The 20,264-nt window shown below is 41.6% G+C and overlaps 1 protein-coding gene across 3 annotated transcripts in view; it reads left to right on the top strand.

The window, feature by feature from the left end:
• Window positions 1-20,264, top strand: part of mypn (myopalladin) — a 247,250-nt gene that overhangs the window by 201,116 nt on the left and 25,870 nt on the right. For all 3 annotated transcript variants that reach the window (XM_048609091.1, XM_048609092.1, XM_048609093.1), the window contains 3 exons: window positions 15,479-15,700; window positions 16,007-16,156; window positions 17,296-17,378. In XM_048609091.1, coding sequence (XP_048465048.1) covers window positions 15,479-15,700; window positions 16,007-16,156; window positions 17,296-17,378 — 455 coding nt within the window. The remainder of the gene's footprint in view (window positions 1-15,478; window positions 15,701-16,006; window positions 16,157-17,295; window positions 17,379-20,264) is intronic.

Below are 20,264 nucleotides of genomic sequence, written 5' to 3'. Positions count from 1 at the left end.
GTTATCTCTATACTATATTGAGTTGCTTGGTTTATCATTTCACTGATCTATTATGGGTTTCTAACTCTCTAAAGTATTGCTTTTAAAATATTCACTTTCAGTTATGAATCTTTCCATAATCCTTCAGCCCCTTCCCCCGATGGGCCCTTCATTCCATTAACTCTGGTGCCCTGTGCATCATCAATGCTATCCTCCATTGCATCACAGGTGGCAGAGGACCTCCTTTGGGTGATTCAGCTCTTCACCACTTTCACCTCACTTTCCCTTTCCCCAACTTTGACCATCTGTTCAAAACCAAGCTTTGTGCAGATTTTCTATTTCCTAAGTTACATCTTTATATATTGTTTGTTGTTTTATTTTCCTTTACAAAGTCCCTTGGGGAACTCCAGCACAATGCTTAAGTATAACGACTGGAGGCAAGATTAAATTGTGAGGAGCTTTATTGGGTTATGTAGAGTATCTTGCATCAATTGCTTCTTCCGGGAAGCAACATCTCCAGGAAGGTAGATGTAGAGATTGAGGTCCATGTGAGAATCAGCAAAGCAATATCCGTCTTCGGCGACTCCGCACAGTGGGGACTTCCAAACCATCAGCACAGCTATGAAGCTGCCATTCTGCCTACCACTACAGACTATGCCAGGGAGACATGGAAGAAAACAGCAAAAGTATCATTTAAGTTGTTTGTCTTATGGCAGTGTTGCTGACCTAAGATCCTGGGCATCACTTGTAAAAGCAACGTCACTAGCGAAGATGTAATGCAGAGGACTAGTCAAAGGACCCAGGGGACATCATGACATTGCCAGAGTAGAATGCATACAGTCAGGTGGCCAAAGAAGATCTGGCAAAATGCATTTAAGGAGGAGCTTCTAGACTGGGACACCACTTGGTCTGCAATTAAAGATATTCCGATAGGTCAGGGCTGGTAGCAGAATCTTGCTGCCTGTTGTTTTAGACAGGGCTGAACAAACTGAGCCCAAGTGAGAAAGAATATCTTACTCATGGAACAAATGATGGATCTGGAAAGTTTGAGATATTCAGAGTTTCCGTGGAGTCAGATGGTACTTTATGCTGCTTCCTGTCTGACATAATGGAAATGTGGGTATTCTGCAGTTCTGCGTACTTATCCATGTACAGAAGTTTCCCTTAATTGTTTGAATTTGGGGATCAATTGTAGTATTTCCAAGTTTACAGGTGACACAAAGCATGGTGGAAATGCGAGCTGGAGGAGGATGCAAAGAGGCTTCAAGAACATTTAGACAGACCGAATAAGTGGGCAAGAGCTTGGCAATTGGAGCATGATGTGGACAAGTGTGAGGTTATCCACTTTGGCAGGAGGAATGGAGGTGCTGGGTATTTCTCAATTGATGAGAGACCGAAAAGAGTTAGTGTCCAAAGGATCCTACCTGTCCTTGTTTGTAAGTAACTGAAAACTAGTCTTCCACATGCAGCAAATAATTTGAAACATAAACAGGCATGTTCACCTGTTAAACAAGAGGATGTAAGTACAGGAGGAAGAAGTCTTGAACTGGTGAGACCTCACCTGGTGCATTGTGTGCAATTCTGATCCCTATATCTAAGGACAGATATACTTGCCATGGAGGAGTGCAGTGGAAGTTTACCAGACTGATTCCTGGGATGTTGGGAACTGTCCTATGCAAAGAAATTGAGAAGACTGTACCTGTATTTTCTGGAGTTTAGAAGAATTGAAACAATCACTGAAAATTTCTCAATTCTTAGAAGGACACACAGATTCGATGCAGAAGGGATATTTCCCCTGTTTGTCAGGTCTAGAACCAGGGAACAGTGCCAGAATAAAAGGCAAGCTATTTCGGACTATGATGGGAGGAATCTGTTCACTGTGGGTGGTGAATCTATGAAATTCTCTACCCTAGATGGCTGTGTAATTCGGTCATCAATTAATCCAAGAAAAAGACTAATTGATAGATTTCTAGTCGCTAATCACATCAAGGAATATGACATTGAGTTTATGGTCACCAATGAATTAAAATGGCAAAGTGGCTAAATGGCCAACTTCTGCTCCTGTGTTTCTCCACATACTTCACAAGTCACCTTCCGTGTCTCCTCAAACCCCATGCATCCTCCATCATCCTCTTAGCCCCATGCTCCCCATTCTCCTTCATATTCCCAATGCCACCCATTCCCGCTCCTATCCTACATGCCACATTACCACTATGCTGCCACATGTGATCATGCTATCTCTACATTCCCCTCAAAACCTCCATGCCCTTCAATGTTTTCTATGTATCCTCCATAGCCACACTGTATCTACTGTGGGCATACTGTATGAGCTATAAATTGGAAATGGACATGTAAAAATCTTCCAATAACATTACAGTGCTCTTGCTCAAGGACAGCTGTCGGCAAGAGTTTCCTGCTGAGATAAGTGGTTCTACAGCTTTTGAAATTCAGCCAAACATTCATAATGTCCCTTGATGTCAAAGCAAACCATTACAAATGGAAACAATAAATGCTATTAAATGGTACAAAGAAATGGCTATGTTTCTCTAAATTCCTAGATGACCTGTTAATCAAAACAGCCCAAGAACAAGTGCCTGTTTTTTCTCTAAGTGAAAGTTTTGGACCAGTTTTATTTTTCATATTTAAAGTTCTTTCAACATTTAAATCGTTTCAGGTCTAGAGTTCCCAAGCAATTCCTGGGCCCTAGTCTCCCCCTACCACGCCGCATGCCACGTTCCCCCAAAACTGATGGTATGTGCAAATGGTGATTTAAAGCAGCGCACGTGCTATTGTCACTAAACCCATCTGTTTTTTGTCAATGAAAATATTCCAGGACCAAGTAACTGTTTTTGTTTTTGGTTTTCTACTTGGATTTGTGTTCCCTCATTATTCAGAACTCCTCTGAGAGGCTTTCAACCACATCAACTTATGGAAGGGACACAACTTCGCAAAAATAGGGAGGGGTTTAAAGAGACCATCCCACATTGGAGCCAGTGTGGATGGGAGTGCTACTTGTGAACTCACTACCTGCTCTTTTACACCACTTTGGGGAAAATTGTCAGAAATAGGAATGAGGGCAGAGGTTGATTTCTACCTGCCATTTTAAATGGACTCCCAAATCAGTCTGATTTACAAAAATCCAGGTCAAGGTCTCTCATTTTCACTACTTTCTGCACCTCTCAGGAATTTCCATGAAAATCTCCTTACCGCCATTTTGAGGTTTTTACAATACACCAAGTGTAGCATGATAGCATAGGGAACTGAGAGACTGCTTGAGTATAAATAAAACAAAAATAAATAAAGCCATATAAAGTGCAAAAAAGTTTAAATAAGGTTTGGAGGGCGTGTGTTCAAATACAGAAAGTGTGACTTAACAAAGTTGGTGACCTGCAAGTGGACATAGCCACTTGGGAATAGACATGTTGTGGTGATAACTGAGAATGGTTCACAAAAGGAGAGGATTGGAAAATTGAAAGAAATGATAGTCACATTTTCCCAGAGGTTTCAATTAGAGACACAACTGTTGCTGAATTTAATCTGAGGGTCACCACAGTTCAGGTGAGGTCAAGAACACAGGGTCTTCATGGTGACCTCAGCCAGTTTAGAAATTGAACTCAGGTTGTTGACGTCACCTTTGTAATGGACCAGACCAAACCACCTCACAATATATTGAAAAGATAGCCTAGAGCCTGACCTTTACTTATTTTGAAGGTAAGTGCCAGGCATTGCATTCTGAATGCAAATCAATTGGTCAAGCTATGAGATTTCATACACTGTTATTAAAATACAACAAAAGAAAAAAAAAAGAAAAGAATTGGCTTTGCTGTAACTCTATTGGAAAATTTACCAAAATAATAGGTTATTTTACTATTAAACAGTAACCATTCCAATATAGTAACATCCCCTAAACACACCCCTGACAAAGGCTAATTCAGAAAAACAGATTGTCTCACATGCAACTGCAGGAGCAGGAAAAGAACCTCCAGTTTTTAGCTATAACCAGGAGAGGAGAAACAGCTTCCATACCCAGTTTCAAGAACCCAGCAGCAACTGTTACTGAAACTAAAAATCCTGGTTCTATGGGAGTTTGACCCCACCCATTCAGGCTGTTTCTGTTGTTCCAACTTTAAGAAAATAAACCACTCTTCAAAAAAAAAAACCAGGACAAAATACACCTCTCAAAACCATAGTATCACCACACTCTGCATTGCAAACCAGCCATCAGACTGAGCTAACTAACCCCAACATTCCTGTATTCAAGGTATTCAGGGAAGATAAGGCAGGATTGAGTAAAAAGGGGCAATGGTTTAAAATAATAGAGTGCTTGGAAGGGAGAATATCTTGGATGACTCAAAGACAAAATCTACTTGTTCAGAGTTAAGAAATAATGAAGGAGCTATTATATAGGCCTGAAAGATCAAAGGCTTTGAATGGAGGAGTGAAAATCAAAAGTTCAGAGACCTCAATTTGGGAGGAAAGGTTGAAGGCCGAAGGGGGAGTAGAAATGAGAGGTCTTGGAATCTCTGGAGTGGTAGACCTTGATGGCATTGGAGGTGATGTAGCTGGGAAAGGTTGAGATGTATCTGATTGTGAGAGATCACAGGATCCAGCAAATAAGCAGCATTTAGTCCCTGCCTTCCTGTAATTGCTGAGAATTCTTGAGGCTCAGGAATCCCATCCCATTTAAAAAAGCAATGCTAGATAAAGGTGAGGCATGCTCCCTCATTATAATCTTAAATTGCTAACCTAGCTGCTAACAGTGGATTGGCAGCCTTTGCCTGTCAGGGACAGGGTGGGTCAGGATATCAGATTCTCACACTCCAACATTCTATCCTACCCAATCCAACCCAAACTCTATCCAACTCAACTATTATCTAACCCAATCCAACCCAACCATACTACCCAATCCATTCTTTCAGGATAAACTTCCCTCTAATAATCCAGCGAGAATGAGCGACCAATTGAAAAGTATTTACTAATAAGAGAGCTAGGATGGATTTGTAAAGGGAAGATTGTATTTGAATAATCAATTCCTCTTTTTTAATGAGCTAACAGGATGTATAAGAACAGTCCAACTGTTATGTATATGTACTTTCAACAGGTATGATGAAGTATGAGGTATTAGCTCGTTAACAAAATTGAAGCCCGTGGGATAAAAAGAGAATTAGCAGCATCAATACAAAATAGGGATTGAAATCTTGGAGTTGTGAAGAGCTGTTTTTCAAAGTGGAGAGATGCTGATGTCTCCCAGGATTCCATGCTAGGACCACTGCTGTTTTCAATATGTATTAATGATGTGGACCTGGGGTACAAGGCACAAGTTACGAATTTGCAGCTGATATGAAACTTGGAGGTTAAAGTAAAGGTATAGTTATCATAGTCCAGAAGTAAAACAGTGAGAAAGATAGCTATAGAATGGTAAAATGGATACGAGATGCATTTGGAAATTTTGAAAGCCAGATGCTGAGTAGTCTGAAGTGACACATTTCAATTCCAAAATTGAGGAAAGACAACACAAGCTAAATTATACAATTTTAAACTGGGTGCAAGAAAAGGGATGCCTGGAAGTGTTTGTGCACTAATCATCGAAGGTTGCAAGACAGGGTAACAAAGCAGTTTAGAAAGCACGTGGGATGCTGGGCTTCACAAATAGATACATAGAGTACAAACACCAGGAAGCTATGACAAACCTATGGAAAACAGTAGTTTAGCTTCAGATAAAGTATGTGTTCAAGTCTGGAAACCATGCATTCGGAAGGCTGTGAAGACTATGTATAAGGTATAGAAGAAATTTAGTTGGAATTATTCCAGGAATAAGGGATCATCTTTATAATGGATAGACTGCAGAAATTGTGGTTGTTCTCTTCTGAGTAAAGAATGAAAACAGGAGGTTTCATTATAGGTGTGAAAAACCATGACTTGTTTAGATGGAGGAAATAAAGGGAATGTGTTGAAAAGACAATGCCAGAGGACATGGATTTAAGAGACTTATGTAAACAAAAAAGAGTTTACATGAGAATTTTCTTTCCCCAGTGTGTGATTAAGATTTGAAATGATCAAGTGGCGGAATAGATTCAATGGTTTTCAAAAGGAAATAATATAAATACTTAAAGGAGGAGGATCATTGTAGGAATACAGTAAAAGAGCAGAGGAATAGGACTAACTGTATTGTCCTTTTGATAGCTATAATGAACTGACCCCTTCAAGTAAGGACAATTGTAGGAACCTGTTTTTTTCAGTAATGATCTTTGCAGTTGCTGCCTTATCTAAGAGTTAAAGTTCTAAACTGGAAGAAAGACAATTTTGACGGTATTAGGCAAGATCTTTCAAAAGTTGATTGGGAGAGGCTATTCGCAGGTAAAGGGCCGGTTGGAAAGTGGGAGACCTTCAAAAATGAGATAACAAAAGTCCAGAGGCAGTATGTTCCTCTTAGTGTGAGGGGCAAGGCTGGTAGATGTAGTGAATGCTGGAGAGCGAGAGAAATTGAGGTTCTAGTCAAGAAAAAAAAGGAAGCATATTTCAGGTATAGACAGCCGGGATCAAGTGAATCCCGAAAAGAGTATAAGGGCAGTAGGAGTATATTCAAGAGGGAAATCAGGAGGGTAAAATGGGGATATGAGATAGCTTTGGCAAATAGGGTTAAAGAGAATCCAAAGAAATCCTACAAGTATGTAATGGACAAAAGAGTAACTAGGGAGAGAAGAGGACCCCTTAAAAATCAACTTGGCCATCTATGTATGGAACCGCAGGAGATTGATGAGATACTAAATGAGTATTTTGCATCAGTATTTAATGTGGAGAAGGATATGGAAGCTAGAGAACTTGGAGCAATAGTGACATCTTGAAAAGTGTCCATATTACAAAGGCGGAGGTGCTGGATGTCTTAAAACACATAAAGGTGGATAAATCCCTTTGGCCTGAAGAGATGTATCCCAGAACTTCTTGAGAAGCTAGGGAAGAGATTGCTGGGCTCCTTGCTGAGATATTTGTATCATCAATAGCCATAGGTGAGGTGATGGAAGGCTGGAGGGTGGCTAATGTGGTGGCATTATTTAAGAAAGGTGGTAAGGAAAAGCCAGGGAACTATAGACTGGTCAGCCTGACGTCAGTGGTGGATAAGTTGTTGGAGGGGATTCTGAGGGACAGGATTTACATGTACTCGGAAAGGCAAGGACTGATTAGGGATAGTTAACATGGCTTTGTGTGTGTCTCACAAATTTGATTGAGTTTCTTGAAGAAGTGACAAAGAAGTTTGATGAAGGCAGAGCAGTGGATGTTGTCTATATGGACTTTTTGGCAGGGAAAATCAGGGCAGGACTTATATACTTAATTATAGAGTTCCTGGGAGTGTTGCAGAACAAAGAAACCACAGTCAGGCACCATTTTGAGTTACAATAAGGATAAAAATAAATTACTTAAATAAGAGTTCATCTTCTGTTCAGATTGGGGTCTTTTGTTTAGGACTTCTGTAAGGTCTCTTCAAGGTGCTCTGCTCTGGAAACAGCAACAACAATGACAATGCCCTAGGAGACCCCGGCTCCATTGCCACTGTCGCCTCACCGTTGCCAACTGGGTGCTGGTCCTTACCGCCGTGAAGGGTCTCCACTCCAGGCACCGCCACTGCCAAGAATCTAGACGCTATGCTTACTGCCACCAAGAGTCCAGGCTCTGGGCCTACTTCTGCTGGGAGTCCAGGCTCCAGGCTTACCACCGCCAATTGTCCGGGCTCTGGATTATTGCCGCCAGGAGTCTGGGTCCACACCATCGACACTGTAGCCACCACCCCACCCACACCACTCCGGCCTCAAAGATGAAGAAGAAAGGAAGAGGAAAAGAAAACAAAACGTAAAATGCAGAGAGAAAATGATGCCACAGGCCTGGAGCGGACAAGCTCCAGCGAGCCTGAATATTACCTACCATGCTAGCGACATCATTTGAAGGTGCTGAAGACAAGGGGGAGGCGATAGCCTGGTGGTATTATCGCTGGACTGTTAATCCAGAGACCCAGGTAATGTTCTAGGGACCCGGGTTTGAATCCTACCATAGCAATTTGAATTCAATAAGTATCTGGAATTAAGAAGCTAATGATGACCGTGAATCCACTTCCGATTGTCAGACAAACCCATCTGGTTCACTAATGTCCTTTAGGGGAGGAAACTGCCATCCTTACCTGGTCTGGCCTGCATGTCACTCCAGACCGACAGCAATGTGGTTGACTCTGAACTGTCCTCTGGGCAATTAGGGATGGGCAATAAATGCTGCCTAGCCATTGACATCCTCATCCCACGAATGAATAAAAGAAAGGACAGCAGTGGACAATCCCGATTGTAGGATACAGGATAGGCCATGCTCTACTCAGCTGAATGTAGATTCTGACATAGAGTCATCCACAAAAAGGAAACTTGTTGAGCAGGAATAGAAATGTGTGTGTATCTGTCATAATTTCCAGAGCATGTGGGCACTCTAGGGCAGAGATATGGAGCAGTCCATTTGTAGTCTGAGTGCTGTGATGTATCAAGCTGCACTGATTTCCAAATCAGTGGACAAGGAATATTATAATAACATAATTCACCTAATATGGAGAATCAAATGCAGGAGACTACTGAGTGGATTCTTGTGACCACCATTGGCCTATACATTCAATCTATCACTTTACGCAGGATGTAGCAAGCTTCACCTTGGTGATTGAAGCTCCCACTGAAATGCAGTCATGCAGCATGCACCGTGGCCAAGGTGAAGTGCAGGTGGGCCCCAAAATGAAAGATAGAAATTGACACATGGAACTGGAGACTATTCTCAAAGTATTCCCACTTACCTGCCCTTCAGCCTCCTACTCGCTCCCCTCAGCAAACATCAACTTCCACATGCTGTTTCCTTCCCTGCATGTATTGGCACCAATACCCATAGAACATATGCATGGGTATCTCATTTGTCAGAGCAGGGGAATGAGCACATATGATGGTACGAAAAAAGAGCAGAAGCAGACCATTCAGCCTGTCAAGCCTGCTGCACCATTCAGTTAGATCATGGCTGATTTGTTTGTGTTTCAAATACTATATTCCTATCCATTTCCCATAACCCTTGATTCTTCTGCGTAACAATCTACCTCTGTCGCGAAAATTTGGTCAAGTCGAATGAGTGGGCAGATGTATGGCAAATGAAGTATAATGCAGATAAATGTGAGGTTATCCATTTTGGGAGCAAAATCAGGGAGGCAGATAATTGACTGAATGGTGATAGATTGGGAAAGGGAGGGTACAATGAGATCTGGGTGTCCTCATACACCAGTCACTGAAAGTAAGCATTGCAAGTGGTGCAGAATGTAAATAATATGTTGACCATCATAGCGAGAGGATTCGAGTACAGGAGCAGGGATGCCTTGCTCAATTGTACAGGGCCTTGGTGAGACCTTACCTGGAGTACTGTGTGCAGTTTTGGTCTCCTTATCTGAGGAAGGATGTCCTGGCTATGGAGTGCAATAAAGGTTTATCAGACCAATTCCTGGGAGGGCAGGACTGATGTACGAAGAGAGACTGGATTGGTTAGGACTATATTTGTGGGAGTTTAAAAGAATGAAGGGGGAATCTCATAGAAATTACAATATTGTGACAGGATTTGACAGGGTAAATGCAGGAAGGATGTTCCCGATAGTCAGGGAGTCCAGAACCAAGGATCACAGTTTAAAGATATGAGGTAGACCATATGCATCTTGAAATCCAAATGGTCTAACCAGATTGTAAAGCATGGATAGGGTCTGAATTTGACAGATCAATTTCTGACCAGGAACATGAATGGTGTTGTGGCTGTAGACATAGGATTTACCTCAAGCAATATGGCCCCAAGCAATTATGTCAGCTGAAACATGCCTGGAAAAGACTGTTCTGAACTTCTCCCAGTGAATGTTGCAGGCATCCTGGCCATATCTTGTCCTGGAGGAACAGGATTTCCTCAGCCGCACCTTTCTTATCCTGCAGCTCAGTTCTTCTCTGCACTACAGTGTTGTATAGGACACAGTGGATCACAGCTATCTCAGAAGGGAGAAACAATCCAACTGGTGAATGCCACACACTGGTCTGACTTGGACTTGTATATTTAAAATGGAGGTCCCATATGACCAGGACATCCATCCTGCTGTGTTCATCCAGCTCTACACCTTATTATCTCATTTCCAAGTATTAATGTTTTTCCCTTGGGATTCTCGAGGCCTCTGTGTGCATACTGAAGGGTAGCACCAGGTCTCTCAAGGCGCCTGAGTTCTCACTGTTGCATTGTTGGCATCATTCCTTGTGAAAAGCTGTGGGATGATGTGACTGTCACAGAATGAATGAATCATGGCAGCATATTGTGCACAGACATGCAGGATAACCTCCTGGTGGTCCGAAACCAGCTGAACATTGAGAGAATGCCTTTCTCATGATAAATACTTTAGGATGAGCTAAGGAGCTGCCTTTCTTGCCACGTGTACAGTCAGTGTCTTCCCTGTAATTGTGGGAATCGAGAGACTGCAGTAAGTGGAACACACTCTGTTTCTGAACAGTTTCATCAACGTCAAAGTAAGTATAAAGCCGAACTCGGAAAAGAGTGCATTGACCACCTGAGTAATGAACTTGTGGGCAGTGAATTGTTGAATCCAATAAATGTCACCTGGAAGAAGCTAGAGATGAAAGGATTCAGGACTGTAGTGAACCATGATGGGCTTGGTGTGTGTACGTAGTCTCATGACATGCATGAAATGACGTAACCTTAAAAAGAATCCTCCTACACAAAGACAGAACACAAGGACACTTCATGGAATCTTCTCAGCCACTGAATGACATGGACATTAGCGACAAAGTCAGGAGAATAATGTGGGATTGGCAGTGTGAAAATTCTCAACATCGAGAGTAAACAAACCCATTTTCCAACCAAGTCTCAAACTGCGAAATGAAATTCTCACTCGTGAGTGGTAACAGGCTTATTTGCATCCTTTGGCATATATTACATATCATTTACAGTTAATGTCACCTCATTAATATGCCATTTCCCACAGCATAGAAACTGGACAGTGACAATTCCTAACATGCAAGTCAGACCTGGCATCTCCAGCTTGCCACTCGCTTCTCTCAACCTCCACCTTGGACAGAAGTCACCAGTATCTCAGGATACATTCCATGGAAAACAGTCACTCAAAGCCTTAATCCCTGTAGTTGGGAATCTGACATGTACCAGCCTCATCACACCCTCATATGTGGCCATGGAGTTTAACTTAGATAACTGTGAGGTGCTGCATTTTGGAAAGGCAAATTAGGGCAGGACTTATACACTTAATGGTAAGATCCTGGGGAGTGTTGCTGAACAAAAATACTTTGGGGGGAATTTATAGTTCCTTGAAAATGGAGTCATAGGTAGACAGGGTAGTAAGAAGGTGTTTGATACAATTGCCCTTATTGGTCAGTGTATTGAGTAGGAATTGGGAGGTTATGTTGAGGCTGTACAGGACATTGGTTAGGCCACTTTTAGAATACTTATTCAAGTCTGGTCTCCATACTATGTGAAGGGTGTTGTGAAACTTGAAAGGGTTCAGAAAAGGTTTACAAGGATGTTGCCAGGGTTGGGGGGTTTGAGCTATAGGAGAGCCTGAATTGGCTCGGGCTATTTTCCCTGGGGCATCAGAAGCTGAGGGGTGACCTTATAGAGGTTTATAAAATCATGAGGGGTATGGATAGGGTGAATAACTAAGGTCTTTTTCCCTGGATAGGAGAGTCCAAAACTAGTGTGCATAGGTTTGAGGTGAGAGGGGAAACATTTAAAAGGGACCTAAGGGACAACGTTTTCACGCAGAGGGTGCTGCATGTACAGAATGAGCTGCCAGCTCTTGAGGCTAGTACAGTTACAATATTTAAAGGGCATCTGGATGGTCACATGAATAGGAAGGGTTTAAAGGGATATCAGCCAAATGCTGGCAAATGGGGTCTAGATTAATTTAGGATATCTCATTGCATGGATGAGTTGGACCGAAGGATCTGTTTCTATGCTGTACATTTCTATGACTCTGTGTATTGTCTCTGACCCACTTATGAAATGATTCTGCATTTCTGTGCTACATTTGGAATGCTCTGGCACCTCTTATTGCATTGCTGCTGCTGCCAGGACTCTGCCCACAGATACCCAGCTCATAGACCAGGGTGCTCCTCAGGGGTCCTCGTGTGGTCTCTTAGTGCTCACTCACTTTGTGCCTGCTTGGTTCTCATAGCACCCTTGCCTTTTGTTTTTAATTATTCATTCACAGGATGAGGGTGTCACTGGCTGGGCCAGTATTCCCATCCCCAGTTGACCAGAGGGCAGTTAAAAGTCAACCTCATTGCTGTGGGTCGGGAGTCACATGTAGGACGGCAGTTTCCTTCCCTAAAAGGCATTTTCCCTGACAATTGTTCATGGTCATCATTAGATATCTTAATTCCAGATTTTTTTTTCAACTGAATTCAAACCGGATTCAACCTTGGGTTCCCAGAACATTACCTGGGCCTCTGAATTAGCATCGGCTCTTGCCTTGCTTTGCGTCATCTTTTTGCACATTTCTCCCTCAGCCAGAGGTTAAATGCCACAGTACTTGTGTCCTACCTTGCCTTGCCTTTTATCGCAGACACAAAATCAGGCAGTTTGTCGTGGCTCTCAGCAGTGGTCAGTCAAGTAGGTAGACATAATTAGCAACTCCTTTGTCTGTCCAACCGTCTTTCTCTCTCTTCGGGCTCTATCCTATCGTTTACTCCCTACCCCACCCACCTCCCTATTTTCTGCATATAAACTGACGTTTTCCCAGCCACCATCAGTTCTGAGGAAGGCTAACCGGACCCGAAACTTTAACTCTGTTTTCTCCTCCACAGATGCTGCCAGACCTGCTGAGCTTTTCCAGCAACTTCGTTTTTGTTCCTGATTTACAGCATCTGCAGTTCTTTTGATTTTTATTTAGGTAGATATAATACTGTCCAGCAGTATACTACACCAATCCCACACGTGCACGTGTACCAGCAGCTTACACAGCAAACATACAGCATGTACTTCAGGCAAATAGCCATATTTCAGAGTCTAGTCAAACACTTAAAGACTCTCAAGTCTTGTCTGACACCAGTCAGGAAGTCCCGGCACAATAAGTCAAGGGTAGCCTCTGATCTCAGTCTGGGGCTTAGGCACAATCAGTTGGCCACTCGGAGTGGTCAGGGGATCCATGCCCCTCCAATCTGTGGACTACAGTCAGCTCTTCCGGTCTAGTGCAAATAGTGTGGGGAGTCGCAGGAAGTCAGTTGGGAAGCTGCACAGATTTCGGCCAGGAGTCTGGTCAATCATTAGTTGGGGCTGTGTGTCCAATTCAGTCAATGGGATGGGCCACAGACAGTCCTAGGAGTTTGTCCGCTACATGTCAAGGTGGGGTTATCAGAGTCAACTGTGGGACTTGGAGGCAATATGCTGGGCTTCAGGGGGAATAATAATTGTGAAGTGATGGGAAAATCAACATATAAGTGGGGGAGGCAATAGAACACAGAAGAGAAGGGGGTAATGTGGGTGTTGGGGCATCAACAGACACCAGCCTGGTTGCATTGGGGGACCGGACATGGCTATATCTGGCATAACAAGGTGTGGAGCTGGAAGAACACAGCAGGCCAGGCAGCATCAGAGGAGCGGGATAGCTGACGTTTCGGGACTGGACTTTTCTTCAGAAATTTCTGAGGAAGTGTCCAGACCCGAAACATCAGCTTTCCTGCTCCTCTGATGCTGCCTGGCCTGCTGTGTTCTTCCAGCTCCACACCTTGTTATCTCAGACTCCAGTATCGGCAGTTCCTACTATCTCTGGCATGTTGACCTAGCAGGGGCTCAAGAAGTAATGTGGGAAGATGAACAGTTAGATGAATGGATTTGGTGGGAATGTGGAGAAGTTCAAAGGATTGACGAGGGTAGGCAACTAAGAAGGGAATGTGTACATTTGAATGTTTGTCAAATGTAAGAGACTGAGTCTGAAATGCACTGTGTGAAGCACAACTGCTGTTTCCATCCTACCGTGATGCAAATCTTTAGTGTGCAAAGGAGATGGAAGTGGCTGCCACCACACCCTGAGAGGGCAGAGTAAGTCTTTCATTCTATGAGAGAGGTGTCTTCAGTATTGAGGGTTGTGAGGCCCTTCAAGGGGCAATAGCTTTACACATTCACCCATACAGTATTGGTGAAAGACAACTGTGAGCACTACATGGTGTAAGTGGACCGTGAATAGTAACCTAGTGTATGGCCTACACACCATGGCCCTAAGCACCCTTGACCAATCGATCAATCCCAGTAATGGCTGTGATGTACAAGCAATGTACTGCAGTCTGGAAAGATTCACCCTTGTTGCCAAAGTTGCAAACACGTTCCAAATTCCCATGGCTAGCCCACGCTGCTCACTTTCATACCTTGGATCATTGTGTTACATTAAGGATGATGAGACTGGCAGCGTTGGGTACTTCCAGCATGTAGGAAATTACAATGAATTGGACCTTAAAGGCATGCTGCATAGGTAAAGGTATACTTCAGAAGATAGCATGAGGAAACTCACTAGGCCTTGAGGAGAGAAACCCTCCAAAAAACTCATCAAAATTGACAATTAGCTGATTTCTGGTAAAATTAAGCAAATCTTATTTTTACAGTGGCTAGTTTTCAAACTTTGCCAAATTGTCTGACATTTTCATCTTTAAAATGTTCACTCTTTTGAATATGTTTGAAACCTAGATTTTCAAATTTCATGGTTTATGGTTTTAGCAATGGATAGCACAATCAGTGAGCAGTTTATGCTTCTTTGCAAACATCTGGGCAAAGATAATACAACATGCAGACTTTAGGTTTCAATATCTGCAGTTTGGCTGTTTACTGCTGATTGTTAGAGACTTAGCTGCTTCTTAAATCTTTTCATATGTAGACGATATAGATACAGCAGACAACCAAGGTCGATTAGATATTAGAATTGTACGTAAAATTGCAAGATATATGCTCACTTATCTTCAGTACATCAAGAACTAAGAAATTGCTTCCTTTAATTCATAATACACTGGTCATACGTATATACCAGAGCTGCCTTGTCTGCCAAAGCAGTTATTGCCTGTTCTGGGCTCTCCATTTTTATACCATGAAAGTTGTAGTCAGTTTATTTTATTTCAAAAATGTACTTTATTCATAAAAATATCTTTAGATTTATACATAGTCACAAACACAGCTTGGTTCTGTACAGTGGCATTTGAAGGAACAAAGACACATTGGAGTTTGACTGTAGCCAACAAGGCAAAGCCAAAGCATTTCTTCCTTGTGCTACTGCATTGATCTCCTCAGCATTCAAAATGCAGACTGTGGGGCCTCAGCTGCAAATGTTTTTGCTCTTCTCCCAACAGTCTAGATTTTACTGCAGTTCTTCAGTTCAAAATGCTCCCTTACACCTCAAGTGCAACCATATAATAAGTGTTTCAAGGTGTTAATGTGTACAGGTCATCCTTGTTTCTAGGAATACAAGGTGTCCAACTTCGAGCAAAGACTCATGAATGAAATTGAATTTCGCTTGGAGAGAACTCCTGTGGAGGAATCTGATGATGAAATACAACATGAGGATATTCCTACGGGGAAGTGCATCGCACCAATCTTTGATAAGAAACTCAAACATTTTCGAGTGGTTGAAGGATCGCCAGTGACAATGAGCTGCAAACTTGTGGGAATACCAGTTCCAAAAGTAAACTTTTTGCTATCTATGATTGTTAACATTATGGTGGGACCCAGCTCCCACAATGCTTGCTATAGTCATTATTGTCCAAATATTTAATACATTTTATGTAAATATATATTTGCTATAAAGGGATCTTGTAGTATTGTCCCTACCTCTGGGCCAGACTGCCCAGGTTCAAATCCCATCTAACCCGGAGATGATACATAACATGTTTAAACAAATTGATTGAAAATGTTTTTACTTAAAAGACTTGCTGCAAAAATGCCATTCATACAAGTTTACAAAATTAGTTCTTCTATTTTACAACTCAAGGTATACTGGTTTAAGGATGGAAAACAGATTTCCAAGAAGAATGAGCATTTTAAGAAGAAGCGTGATGGTGATGGTACATGCTCACTGTATATTGAATCAGCCACTAATGATGATGACGGAAACTACACAGTTATGGCCGTAAATCCCCAGGTAAGCATCAGAATCTTCTAACCGGAATGTATAATTTCTCAGTTCATCTTCTGTTTGTGTTGTGATCTGTACCATTATAGAATAATAAGATGCATTTTTGTTTTGGAAAATACTAATTGTGCCTATTCAAATAGCAAATTATGTGTGAGGTGAGGATATCCTGTTTTCCTGCCCCCTCATCATCATTTACCCATTATGTAGTTACACTCTGAGGCCATTTAGCAATCAACGTTATCCCACCCCATCCAGTAGCTTGGTCTAAGTTCTATAGAGTATATGTATAAATTCTAAGATCCATATGGTCACCTTTGCCTGATATCTCTTAATATTTTGGGTTAATCTTTAGTTTTCTCTCTCACCTCCTAATGGATCACATTTTCCCTAATAAATTGTTGCTCACAAACTACCCTTTTCCTTAAGACTTTGTGATTACTGCTAACTAAAGAGTATGGATAAGCCATTTTAGATAATCCACCAACGCTATCAGACAGACAAGCTTACCTTTACTTTTCCCTTTAGTTTCTAGAGTAATTTTCAAAGGGATATACATATCTGGGGATATTTTACTCTAAAGCATTCCCCCATTTTTTGAGCACAATAAAAGTCTTAACGTGAATGAACAGTCTCCTGAGATCTAGCATTTCCAGGTCTCTTCGTCTTGTGTTGATCCAGGGCAGTTGTCTGAGAGCCAATCTGGAAATGTCTAAGTACGGAACACTTTACATTAGTTGCACGTGCGTTAACACATGCACAGCATCATCTTGCCACATCAATAAGCAGGATAAGGTAAATGGCCTTCTGCTGTTTCCGTCTTCCCAAGGGAGAGAAACAGCCCGTGACAAATGAGTCATGTGCCTAAATTTTCTAAGTGGTTTCTCCAGTGGGAGATTGTTTGAACCCTTAAGAAACTGTGAAAATGACTGAGATCAGGCTTTCTGCTGTATTTCCATGTTTCCCCCCAAGGTTAGAATGAGAAAGCCCTGAGGGGAAGTGTTGCAGGCTAGGAGATAACTATAGGCTGCTCTGGGTAAAGTATTCTTTAGATTGAATGCAATGTTATGGATTCAATTCATTGTTACTGTAATACTTCTCTGACCTAAACCTATTGTGAATGTATTAAGCTGCTGTCTTTCACCTAGGGAAGAAACAGTTCCTCTGGTCATCTCTTGGTACAGAATACTCCAATACGTGGCCGTATAGTACCGTCAGTTCAGAGCAAAGGGTATGTTTGCCTTTGAGTTGTGAAGTCCAGCCTATTTTGTTCTGTTCTTTGGGTTTACATTTCTTTTCTCATAAATTAATAAGCATTTTGGGTATATTAACTTATCAATAATCTATCAACGTCTGCTACATACAATGACATATTCAGTCATTTTGAACATTGACCCACAGTTTTAACATGGGTTAATATTGTGGCAATTATAAAAACAGCAATGAAGGTCCTGAAGGGTGATACATTTAACCCTGTACACACTGCAATTTGAATACATAAGCCCTTACATATGGAGGAGCTGTTCAGCCCAATGTGTCAATTGTACTGTACAATTTAATTATGATTAATTTGTATTTTAATATCATCTAACTGCATTGTTTCTATATCCCTTATATTATGAGGCTATTAGGAATCATTAAATGTTCAAAGAAGTAATCTGAACACTAATTAATTGACAGAACTATGCTACAAGATCAATGTTTTTTAAATTGAAAACAACCTTTATTGTATAGCATAGAAATTAAACAAAGTTGGCAAAACCAATCGAAAGACATTTGCAATTGATTCAGTTATACTTTTTATTTCATCCTAAAAATTTGCTTTCCTCCTTAAATCTCGATCATTTTTCCTCACTGCATTTGAATCAATGTGTATCTCACGCTCCAGCAAGCACTCCAATTTCTCTTCATTCTCCCAGGTACAAGGTTTGCTGAGAGTCCTTCCATTAGCCATAGGCTTAGTGAACGTCCAATTTCTTCATAGACCTCACAACTCTGGATTCCACAGCTCCAACCAGGCCTCCCCAAGACTCCTATCCAGACGCTTTAAAAATCAGAAAACACCACTAGTTTTTAATAACCCACTGCTATTACTTCCAGACCTGCAATTGCAACAATGTTTAACTACATTTTATTGAGAGAATTTCCAGCAATAGTGCTGAAGACTTAATCTAGTCGGGTCCCTAGCTGAGCTATTCCAGTACAACTACAACGCTGACATCTACTCAACAATATGGAAAATTGACAGTTATGTGTGAAACACAAAATGTAAGACAAATCCAACCTGGACAAAAACCACTTTATCAGTCTGCTCTCAATCCATCAGTAAAGTGGTGGAAGGGGTTGTTGACAGTGCTGACAAGAACCACAGCAGTAACCTGCTTACTGACATAGTTTGGGTTCCACCAGAGTCATTCAGCTCATATCCGCATTGCAGTCTTGATCGAGCATATATGCTGATGATTGTAAAATGTTGAACATTATTCACAATTCCTCATATACTGAAGGATCATATGTCCATATTCAGCAAAACCTTCACTTGGATTTGGGTTGATAAGTGGCAATTAACATTTGTGATACACAAGTGCAAGGCAATGACCAACTCCAACAAGAGAGAATCTAATTATTGTCCTTGATTTTCAATGACATTCCCAATGTTGAATCCTCCACAATCAACTTTCTGAGAATTACCATTGACTAGAAACTGATATAGACTATCTATATATATACTGTAGCTACAAGAGCAGGTCAGACACTAAGGATTCTGTGCAAGTACTCACCTCCTTTCTTCCCAATGTCTGTTCACCATTTACAAGGCACAAGTCAGGAATGATGGAATTTCAATTTTTATGGATGAGTACAGCTCCAAAAATACTCAAGAGGCTTGACACCATCCAAGACAAAGCCCATTTGATTGGCACCCCATCCTCCCCCTTCAACATTCCCTCCCTTCATTGCAGACATAAAGTAGCTGCAGAGTGCACCATTTACACAATGCACTGCAGTAACTCACCAAGGCTCCTTCCCCAGCACCTTTCAAACATATGAATTCTACCACTTGAAAGAACAAGGGTAATGGATAGATGAGAACGCCATCACCTGCAGGTTCCTCTCCAAGCTAATCACAATCCTGACTTGGAAATATATTTCCATTCCTTCACTGTTGTTAGGTCAAAATCCTGGAATTGCCTGCCCAACGGCACTTCAGATATCCTTGCACTCCAAGGACTGCAGCAGTTCAAGAAGGCAGCTTATCTTCAGGACAACTAGAAGTGGGAAATAAATGCTCATTCAGACAGTGACACTCTCACCCCTTGAACAAATAAACTTAAAAGCTCTAGATTTCTTCAGCTTCCAGCTGAATAAATCTTCCCATTGTTTCTCCCTTACACTGAATACATACTTCCATACATAGACTCCCATCATGGACAATACTTCAGGAAGACATCTGGCTTTAACTGTGGACTGTCAAAGATCTACAAGCTCTGTAAAACCTAAAGCTGACGCAATCCACAATGCTTTCCCAAACATTAGCCACTCTTAGCTACTGGCTATTGTCTTAGAGAATTCGCAGAGAGAACTGAAACAATCTCACTAAGCACCACTAATCACCATGCCAATGCGACAAACACGTGTTCCCAGGTAGTTACGCTAATGAACTATCTTAGATAGATGTCACCAATTGTCTTGATTTTTTACCACCCTTGAGTAGGATTAAATGGAGAAAGCTATGGTAATCTATCTATTCCCATCTACATCAAAAACAAACCTTTCACTTGATTGATGTGCTGAATCTTATACCTGAATACAAGGCATTAACAGTTGAAGTATAATTCCTCTATCTACAGTTATTTATCTCAAATATTTAAATATTTTGTTCCCATCAGTGGAAGGATCAAGAACCAAAGGACCCCAACTTAAATGATTGGCAAAAGAAGTAATTGTGTCATGAGGAATTACACCTTTATGCAAGCAAGTGGTTAGGGTCCCTGTAATGTGGTCTGGCAATGTGGTTGGGGCAGATCACGGTTTTCATAAGAAAAATGGATCATTATCTGTAGAGTAAAGAATTACAGGGCTTCAGGGAAATGGCAAGAGAGCAGGGGTCAGCTGAATT

Source organism: Rhincodon typus, chromosome 20 (assembly GCF_021869965.1).
Source record: "Rhincodon typus isolate 14 chromosome 20, sRhiTyp1.1, whole genome shotgun sequence".
Lineage (NCBI taxonomy): Eukaryota > Metazoa > Chordata > Chondrichthyes > Orectolobiformes > Rhincodontidae > Rhincodon > Rhincodon typus.
This window is presented reverse-complemented; position numbering and strand designations above follow the sequence as displayed.